This window comes from Spodoptera frugiperda, unplaced genomic scaffold (genome assembly GCF_023101765.2).
Source record: "Spodoptera frugiperda isolate SF20-4 unplaced genomic scaffold, AGI-APGP_CSIRO_Sfru_2.0 tig00001167_1, whole genome shotgun sequence".
Lineage (NCBI taxonomy): Eukaryota > Metazoa > Arthropoda > Insecta > Lepidoptera > Noctuidae > Spodoptera > Spodoptera frugiperda.
Genome location: NW_026095724.1, coordinates 126,740 through 136,113, shown reverse-complemented (window position 1 = coordinate 136,113; position 9,374 = coordinate 126,740). Strand labels below are relative to the sequence as shown.

The 9,374-nt window shown below is 35.2% G+C and overlaps 4 protein-coding genes across 4 annotated transcripts; 2 read left to right on the top strand and 2 right to left on the bottom strand.

The window, feature by feature from the left end:
- The first annotated feature begins 1,401 nt into the window (after window positions 1-1,401).
- On the top strand, window positions 1,402-4,231 carry LOC126912992 (uncharacterized). The gene is made up of 2 exons (XM_050707631.1): window positions 1,402-2,783; window positions 3,761-4,231. Exons 1-2 carry the CDS (start codon window positions 2,442-2,444, stop codon window positions 4,139-4,141), a joined length of 723 nt encoding a protein of 240 aa, XP_050563588.1. The 5' UTR covers window positions 1,402-2,441; the 3' UTR covers window positions 4,142-4,231.
- On the bottom strand, window positions 2,779-4,701 carry LOC118264220 (uncharacterized). The gene is made up of 3 exons (XM_035576659.2): window positions 4,434-4,701; window positions 4,240-4,355; window positions 2,779-3,640 (listed from the first exon to the last, which is right to left on the bottom strand). The coding sequence occupies exons 1-3, from the start codon at window positions 4,693-4,695 to the stop codon at window positions 2,822-2,824; spliced, it is 1,197 nt and encodes a 398-aa protein (XP_035432552.2). The 5' UTR covers window positions 4,696-4,701; the 3' UTR covers window positions 2,779-2,821.
- Window positions 4,702-5,174: 473 nt separating this feature from the next.
- Window positions 5,175-6,738, top strand: LOC118264216 (uncharacterized). The gene is given in 4 exon segments (XM_050707632.1): window positions 5,175-5,290; window positions 5,389-5,521; window positions 5,640-5,904; window positions 6,182-6,738. Coding segments are annotated over 4 exon segments (873 nt in total). The 5' UTR covers window positions 5,175-5,240; the 3' UTR covers window positions 6,607-6,738.
- Window positions 6,734-8,686, bottom strand: LOC118281398 (putative nuclease HARBI1). The gene is made up of 6 exons (XM_035601972.2): window positions 8,542-8,686; window positions 8,296-8,467; window positions 7,863-8,053; window positions 7,508-7,643; window positions 7,264-7,405; window positions 6,734-7,143 (listed from the first exon to the last, which is right to left on the bottom strand). The coding sequence occupies exons 1-6, from the start codon at window positions 8,628-8,630 to the stop codon at window positions 6,734-6,736; spliced, it is 1,140 nt and encodes a 379-aa protein (XP_035457865.2). The 5' UTR covers window positions 8,631-8,686.
- Between the last annotated feature and the right edge of the window lie 688 nt (window positions 8,687-9,374).

The following is a 9,374-nucleotide window of genomic DNA, read 5'->3' as shown; positions in this document are numbered from 1 at the left end:
TATGCTAAAATCTGCATTACCTGATTGGAATCCAGAAATATTTAAATGTGACTATGAAGTGGCTCCGATGAACGCAATGCGAAATGTTTTTGTAAATATATCTATTAGCGGCTGTTATTTCCATTTCACCCAGGCAATATGGAAAAAAGGAAAACAACTCAAACTAACAAAAGATAAATTAACCAGAAGACAAGTTGCACTTAGCACTGCTTTGGCTTTGTTACCATCAGATAAAATCATTGCGGGTTGGTTTTATGTTGCCTCTCAAAGCCCTGATGATGATAATAGCAAGGAGTTTAGAAATTACATGCTCAGACAATGGCTACAAGATGATTTTATTAAAACGTGGTGTGTATTTGGACAGACTCATCGCACTACGAATTTAGTCGAAGCATGGAATAATAAAATAAAAAAGCGTGTGAAAATAAAGAAACCCAACATTATGAAACTCCTCACAGCGTTGGCTGAAGATGCATCGTATTACGAAGTTCTTGCATTGGGGGTTTCTGAAAATAAAGGTATAGCGGAAAAAACAAAAAAAGCATCAATCGCGATAATTATATACAGGAGGTCCAAATGGAACTCATTAATAATGAAATTACGATTGGGCACTGTTTAGAAAAACTTAAGTGAGTGTAATCTTTGATTTTACAAGGTATAAGAGAGAAATATTTTCATGCTACAATTTTAAATTAATGATTGTAACAATCTGTGATTTTACTAGGTATAAGAAAGTTATTTTTTTTATTTTAAATTAATAATTGTACAATCTGTGATTTTACAAGGTATAAGAAAGAAATATTTTCATGCTACAATTTTAAATTAATGATTGTAACAATCTGTGACTTTATTAGGTATAAGAAAGTTATATTTTTTATTTTAAATTAATAATTGTACAATCTGTGATTTTACTAGGTATAAGAAAGTTATATTTTTTATTTTAAATTAATAACTGTACAATCTGTGATTTTACTAGGTATAAGAAAGTTATATTTTTTATTTTAAATTAATAATTGTACAATCTGTGATTTTATTAGGTATAAGAAAGTTATATTTTTAATTAATAAATGTAACATGATTCATATATTTTATTTTTTTGACGTACCTACCTAATGGGGATTATTGAACTTTTTAGTTCACTTATCCCCATTAAATAAAAATTTTGGGTCAACGGGGAATAGTGAACAAAAAGTTCACTAATCCCCATCAATGGGGATCATCCAACGGGGAAAAGTGGAATAAGCCTGTGTTTCCTGTGTGTCTTGGGTCAAAAAGTTATGAAGGCAGCAGGCAGCAAGTACGATCTTGTCCGCCATGTTTGGTTGTACTTGTAAAGGTCCCTGAAACACTCTAAATCTAGCTCGTAATATTCCAAATGCATTCTCTACAGTACGGCGAGCACGTGATAAGCGATAATTAAATATTTTATTTGGATTATTGTTAACTAATTTAGCTTTAATAAATACGGTTTTAATAAATACGTTTTTAGTGGGAATGCCGCGTCTGCCACAATAGTGTAGGGTAAAGGTTCTGTATTTTGGTTTATAGGTTTATTCGGTGGCACATTCAATTGACTGCTTTCAAACATTTTACCCATTAACCCATGGAGTGTCATATGCACACACGGTGGTGCGTAAGAGATTTGGACCCGACGTGCCTTATGCACCAACGTTGGAACATAAGCGGTATGGCCGACTTCAAGTCGTTCAAATCTATTACTACTGTGATTGGTTGACGTAAAAAATATTTCTATAGACAAGTGACAGTTTAGCCAACATAATAACTTAATTTTTTTAAATATTTCAAGCAACAACATTTAAAAATTAAAAGACAATGAGCAGAAGTGGTCCAAATTTCCACCACTATTGAGGGCTATGTAAGCTTAAAGTCGACTAAATACCATACAATTTTGATTACTAGATGAAAAAAAAATATTCACTCAGAAAAAAGTTATGACTGTTTTAAAAATACGTATTTTTAGTTATTTAACCGTTTATTTTTTTCGCACATAACCACATTTCAAGCAGTAAAAACATGGTAGCAATGATGACGCATTCCCCCTGTTCTGTAATGCGCTCAAATCGTCTGCAAAGTATACAATGATAACCTTAGCGCACCTACCCATATAAAAATGTAATCGGAACGGTTCGCAATCGTGCTAAAAGTATTTTTTAATATTTTTGCATTTCGGAACCCGGGGATTGCTAGCGTCGACTCGTAGATGGAGATAGCATTAGGGTAAGGATACACGACGACACCAGACACCAGACACTAAGTGTATACATCGAATGTCTGTGTGTGTACATCGCCGCGACACATAGTTGCACATGTAATGACGGTGTCGCTCAGTGTCAGTGTCGCTGCCGTGGAGACAGGACGCACGCGCTGTCCGCAACGAGTGTCGATAATTTCGAACCTGCGCGAAATTTTTAGCTAGACCAATGACGTCACGAGCTTGGTCAACCGAGGAAATAAAATCATTGATTTTATATTATGAATCGCTGCCAGAGCTATGGCAAATATCAAATCCCGATTATAAAAATCGAGTAAAGAAAGCAGCAGCGGTAGAAAGTCTGGCCGAACAATTTAATACTTCTGCATTAGAAATAAATAGAAAACTGCACAATTTACGAACGCAGTTTAATAACGAACTGAGAAAACTTAAAAAAAAGAAGAGTGGCCAAGGCACAGATGAAAATTACGCAAGCACTTGGGATTACTTCACAAGTTTACAATTTTTAATGCCGAGTACCTTACCAGCAAATGAAACAATACAAAATTTGGTAAGTTGTCTTTATTATTTATTGGTTTATTGTTAATTTCAACTTATGTATGTGTACTGCCAGCTAACTTCGCCTTCTGGAGATACAAAATATTCTTTATATTCTTCACGGATTTCTTTACTTTCATTAGACATGTTGGATGCCAGTGGTCTGTTTGAGAACAATATATTATCCGGAGGGGGGTCTTGTCTCCAACTGCCAGGAGTTACTACACCATCAATTTCCTCGTCGAAGGAGCCTTGTGGTGCATACACATGCCGTGAACTCCGTTCCAAGAGAAAGTTATGCAACACGCAGATTGCAGTTACAAGTTTTATAACTTTTTCAGGACATAGTTCTATAGGTTTCCTTAATATTCTAAATCTGTTTGCAAGTAAACCAAAGGCATTTTCTACCACTCGTCGAGCTCTCGACAGTCTGTAGTTATAAACACGATTAGGTCCAGGTTGGTTACGAAAAGGAAAAGGTTTCATTAGATAAGGCTTCAATGGAAAAGCATCATCAGCTATAATGACATAGGGTACATATTTAGCCCTACCGGGAAGAGGCATTGGTGGCGGTATATTAAGGCTGCCGTTGCTTAAAGCATTTGAAAGTGAACAATTTGCAAACACGCCTCCGTCGGAGATCCTCCCATTGCATCCTACGTCTACATAAATAAATTTGTAATTAGCGTCAACTAATGCCATTAACACAATACTGAATGTACCTTTATAATTATAGTACAGACTCCCACTATGTTGGGGTGCTTTTATGACCACGTGTTTTCCATCTAGTGCTCCAATAGCATTTGGAAAATTCCATTTGTTTTTAAAATCTTCTGATTTTTTTTTCCAGCAATCTTCTGATGAAGGTACCTGTAATACAAAACAATAATTAATAAAAGTTATCATTTAATATTAAATAAATAATATTTTACCCACTTTATGAGCATTAATATAGTTTTTAAAATAAACATTTATTATTATTATTTTCAGAATTCTCCTACTAATAGCGAAAATTTGGAATCAACAGTTTCACCAAACTCCGACAACCTCTCTCGATCTCAACGAACCTCTAAAAAACGAAAGAAGGAAGACGAAGCTTTAGAGCGAGCGATAAGCGTGTTAGACAAATCTGATGATGCTGCCATTTTTGGTGATTTCGTGGCTGCTGCGATACGGAATATGAGGTCAGAAGCCCGTAAAAGAGAATTGAAACGTAAAATTCAACGTATCATTCTAGACATGGAAGAATTGAATGAAGCCGATCAATATTCACGTCCATCTACTTCACAGTCTTATGGTCCCCTTACTCCACTGCCAAATGCGACTTGGGAAAGTTCGGAAGACACTAATGTAACGTACGAAAGTTTGTAATAAGTTTATAAGTTTGTCGATTCACCAAATTTAAACTTTTCATATTAATAACTAAATTAAAATATTACTTAAATATAAATATTTTTTTATTTACTTACCTCCATGTAATTTGGTTTTAAAAATCTATGAATAGCATCGCAACATTCTGGTATTATTTTGGAGATAGTCTGTTGTGGTACCCGAAATAGGTATGAGAGCGATCGATACGAATCTCCTGTAACGAATAAAATTTATCATTAAAAATGTGGTTATAGATATTTTATGGTGTAAAAATATGATAGTAAATATTTACCTGACGCCAAAAATCTTAATGTTATCGCCAAACGTTCTTCCACACTAATAGCTAGTCTCATATTCGTATCTTGCTTCTTAATAGCAGGTGAAATCTTGTTACATAAATATTGAAAATCGTCATGTTTCATCCGAAGAAAGTTTTTGTAACATTCTGGATCTTCGTTTTTCAATTCAGACAACAATTGGTTATATGCCCCTAGCTGCGCTCTTCTTTTAATCCAATCTTTAACCCATACAGATCTCTTTTTACGCCGACGCATTTTAATAGAAACATAAAGTTGCGAAAAATAATTTCAGAAATTGTAATCGATAGTATAGTAGAGTGCCAAGCACGAATAACTATCGCATTCGTAATGTAAACGTATCGAGATGACGATACGTCATGAGACGTTAACGGAGTGTGGCAGCACGAAGCCTATTCTTTCAACTATCGAGAGCTCGAATCCAATTCGATAGTGACGTCATGCTAATGTAAACTAGAGAAGCAGCCAAGTGAACGATTTGAATGACTTGTTGAACATAAAAATTTCGTCTGAAAACTAAATTAAATTTTAAATATATTTCCACCTTTGTCTACACGTTTTATGACATAATATTTATGAAATAAATATTAATTATGTGTAAAAAGTTCTTAAAGCGAGTTAAAAGAAATATAACATGACATTATCTATGAAAAAATTAAGTACTTAGTTTCATAAAATTGTTTATGATTTCCGAACGTTGTATTTGACATTACCGCCGACATTTGCCGGTTCATTGTTTACAAATATTGTTTGATTGTTACATTTAAAACTTTAAGTATAAAATGAGGACAAGTCAACTCCAATATGAAATAATGGTGGAATTCATGGAAAGGTAAGTAAATTTATAATAAAAAAATTCAAAATGTTCGTTTGACTAGATCCTTGTTTGTGCTGGAAAATAATTTAATGTGTTTCAATTTCTAATGTCAGGAATGGGGATTTGTCTAAACCCTCGGGCGGCCCCCGGGGTCGCAGTTACATCCAGGCCAAATGGAAGGAGCTGACCTCAAAATTAAACTGTGAAGGCTCGGGAGAACCTAGGTCTGAGGAAAAGTGGAGAAAAGTATGTTTACTCGTACATTTTTATTATTACACGCTTTGCACCTATATGTTTGTGTTACATTTCCTGTTTTTGCTTGGAAACTTCTGCTTCATTTTTCTTTTTTTTCCATTTTGCTAAGGTTTGGAGCGATTACAAAAATAACTGCAAAAAGAAGTGTGCGAAAATTAGCAGGGCAGCTAGTGGCACTGGTGGTGGGCCTGCACTCCAATTATGTTTGACTGACCTTGAAAACAGGGTCATGCAAATAGTTGGAGTGCAAGCGGCTACTGGCATGGCAGTGCAAGAAGCTGGCTTTAATTTGGTTTGCTTATTACATTATTTAAGTTTTATCTAATTATTAAGTTAATATTGATTAGTTGATGATTATATAAATCTGATTACAGGTGGAAGATGGTGATGGAACAGAGGCTCTAACTGCAACCATAGTAATTGAAGAACAAGATAAGGATAAAATAAATAAATATTCTGTTTTGTTCGCACATGTAGCGCATTGTACACCATAACATATTGTCAGCTTGGTGAAAATGCATACTGCAGACAGAGTCCGTGTCCATAATATGGCAGACAGTGAACATACTCACAGTCAACAGCGGACAATATGTTCATGTAAGCATTGCCTTAGCCTTTAATATTTGATGTATTATGTTTATCTTTTTACAGATTGGAATATTCCTGGGACCAGCAGCGAGCCAACTGTATTCCCACCTTTCACCGTTCCCCACGAAGCCTGCCCTTCGCCAGTGCCTCCACCAACACCACCAACACCACCAACCACCAATCCTCCAATCGAGGAAGAGAGCTGGAAGCCTCCACCAGCGAAAAAGTCCAAGGCTAGTTTAATTAAAATGTGTGTAGAGAATGACAGGAATGCTAGAGAGTATGCTAGAGAGCGTGAGAAAAGATATGATATGATAGAACAAGAGCGTTTGGATTTGCAACGAGAGGAGTTAAGAATAAGAGAGATGGATATACGAGAGAGGGTAAGACAGAGAGATGCAGAGCTCTCTTTACAGGCTCAGTGGCAGGAGATTACGAAAGAGGCACTGAATGTTTTAAAAAAATTTTTAGAAAAAAAGGAAGATTAGGTATTTATAATTTTATTTTAAGGGTTAAGATTAGGTTAAATTAGTTTTTAAGGTAGTTAAGTTAGTTATACATATATACATTTTATTAATTAAGAGGTTTTTGTAGAAAAACAATAAAACACTTGAATTAAGTATGAAGTCTATTTATTCTGGCAACCAAAATGTTGCGAAGTGCCCTTCCCCTAACCAAATCATCTCCTCTTTCATTTTCATGATTTGCCTCAGTAGAGGTATCAGGTGAACCTTGTGGGTGGACTGTTGTGGTTGCTTCTGATTGTGGCTCAGGTACATTAAAATTAATAGCCAAATTGTGTAAGACACAACAAGCCATTATGATTTTCGCACATTTTTCAGGGGTATAATGCAGTGTGCGGTCTTTGGATAAGCATCGCCACCGGTTTTTCAGGCGTCCAAACGTGTTTTCGACCACAACCCTGGTTTTTCCGTGCACCACATTATATTTGGACGCAGGAGTTCCCTCTACCGCATCCAAAATGGGCGTCATTAGCCATGGTCGCTGAGGGTAGCCAGAATCACCTGTAAAAAAATACATATATTATTAAAAAAACATAATATATACTGCTTACGGTTTCACCCCCGGCTCGGCTCATTGATTTCATCTTATCATAAAATTATGTAGAAAGTCTATCTACTTACCTAACAACCATACTTGTTCATGGTTCCGGTGTAACTCCTGCATGTAGCTATTGGCTCCACTGTTATCCCAAATAAAGGCATCATGCGTGGCTCCTCCATATTTGGCATTTACATTTAATATCCGGCAGTCACTGTCACAAATCTAAAATGAAATCAAAATCATTACAAATCTTTCAATTCATTTTCATAACCTTGCCATAAGTACCTACTTATTGCTTAGTTGTGAGGGTTAAGTCATACTTACCATTTGCACATTCAGAGAATGGAAATGTTTTCGGCAGTAAAACAAATGTTCCCTCTCCTTGTTTGGTGTAAAAATATGAAAGTGGCAGCCATCAATACATCCTACCACACCAGGAAAGCCATACTTGGAAAAAAATCTGCAACAAAACAATTACACATACATAATTGATTCTCTTTATTTACCTTTACACTTGTTATGTACATTTTTAAATATTTCTATAAAAATATGAAAAGCAGTATTCTACCAGTAATGGGAACTTATAATTAAAATATAATAATGTTTATTTAAACCAAGTTATTTTCTTATTAATAACAATTTACAGTGTTAACATAGGTAATGTTCATGTGATACTAACTTGTTTTTTACTGCATCTCTTTCAAGTCTTGACTTTGGGAATTTTATAAAAGTGTTTAATATCCTAGGGGATATAAGTGCTTCAGTCACTTCTTTGACACATTTGCTTACAGTGGTTTGGCCCAAATACTTAGCATTGCCAACCAAACGCTGGTAAGATCCAGTGGCATAAAAGGATAGCGCACTAAGAACCTGTAACATTATTATAAATTATATATAATTTAATAAATTATTTACATAATTTGATGTAAATCAGTAACAGCACAGAATCAAAAACCATGCTCAGTATATGGTAATAGACTTACTTCCCCTTACATACCTACTTACTCATAACAGTGAAAGGAAATGTGATATTGAACAAATGTTATGTTTTAACTTTTATTCCATCCATTTAGTACACTATTACCTATTTACTTTATTGGCAAGATTCTTACCTTAAGCTCAAAACTGACTCTTGAACTTGCTTTCAAATTCGATTTTGCTTTTAATTGTTCACAAAGGAACTTGAAAGCATCTTTAGTCAGCCTGTACCTGTTTTTAAACTCAGTGTCGGTAATATCCATTGGATTTACCGACTTTCTGAGTATAGCTCGGCGTCGGATTTCGCTGTAACAATTAGTTAATTCGTATTATTTTCTGTGTGAGTGAAAAAAATATAACTTGGATAGTTAGGTACTTACGTAGTTTCTCTTAAATCATCTTCTCCAAGTAAAATAGCAGCAAGCAAAGTACTTGTTGTACTTTGCTGATACAACGGCGGTCTTGGCATTTTATAAAAGCTCACAATAACTAAATCTCACAATTACTATAATATTTTTATGTTAGTTGTACCTTTCTCACCGTCAAATTCTGAGTGACAAATGTTTCGAGTCGTTTCGATAGCCAGCCTTCGAAATTTACGTTACCGGACGTCAAAAGCTCGTTCGTGCTTCCAATTTGTATCAAAATGTTCTAGGTTTCGATAGCAATACGATACGATTACTATACGATAGTTGTCAAAAACATTCGTGCTTGCGACATTTAGTTCCTTTTACGCACGGTAGGGGCGCTGTTCAAATCTCATAGAAAATTCTTTCGATTGCGATACGAACACTTTCTCGATAGTTTTCGTGCTTAGCACATAGCTCCAGATTTTCCAAGTGCTCTGGAAATAGAAACGCTAAATGAGCTTACAGCTGTACTAAAACCTTTTGAATACGTAACAAGGGAAGCATCTGGCCAAAAATATATAACAATTTCTAAAGTTATACCAATGCTTAATTGCTTAACTACGGAACTGAATAATATTACTCCTAACTCCACAATTGTTAAAGAATGTAAGGATGTCTTATTGAGAGAGCTAAAAAGGAGGTACGGCATGATAGAACTAAATGACCATGCAGCTATTGCTACGCTTTTAGACCCTAGATTTAAGAATCTGCATTTTCAAGATCCAGCAGCATGCGGAAGAGCTATCCATAAACTTAGATCTATGGTGGTCGGGCAGCAAAGCAGCCCCAGTGAGTCAGAAGAT

Bases quoted from the DNA above. Each gene is read 5' to 3' on its own strand.
- LOC126912992 (XM_050707631.1), top strand. From the start codon at position 2,442: ATGACGTCACGAGCTTGGTCAACCGAGGAAATAAAATCATTGATTTTA. The intron at 2,784-3,760 runs GTAAGTTGTCTT...TATTATTTTCAG, and splicing joins ATGAAACAATACAAAATTTG to AATTCTCCTACTAATAGCGA.
- LOC118264220 (XM_035576659.2), bottom strand. From the start codon at position 4,695: ATGCGTCGGCGTAAAAAGAGATCTGTATGGGTTAAAGATTGGATTAAA. The intron at 4,356-4,433 runs GTAAATATTTAC...TATTCGTTACAG, and splicing joins ATTAAGATTTTTGGCGTCAG to GAGATTCGTATCGATCGCTC. The intron at 3,641-4,239 runs GTAAGTAAATAA...TTTGTATTACAG, and splicing joins TAAAACCAAATTACATGGAG to GTACCTTCATCAGAAGATTG.
- LOC118281398 (XM_035601972.2), bottom strand. From the start codon at position 8,630: ATGCCAAGACCGCCGTTGTATCAGCAAAGTACAACAAGTACTTTGCTT. The intron at 7,644-7,862 runs GTTAGTATCACA...GTTTTGTTGCAG, and splicing joins AGAGATGCAGTAAAAAACAA to ATTTTTTTCCAAGTATGGCT. The intron at 7,144-7,263 runs GTAAGTAGATAG...ATTTTTTTACAG, and splicing joins TGAACAAGTATGGTTGTTAG to GTGATTCTGGCTACCCTCAG.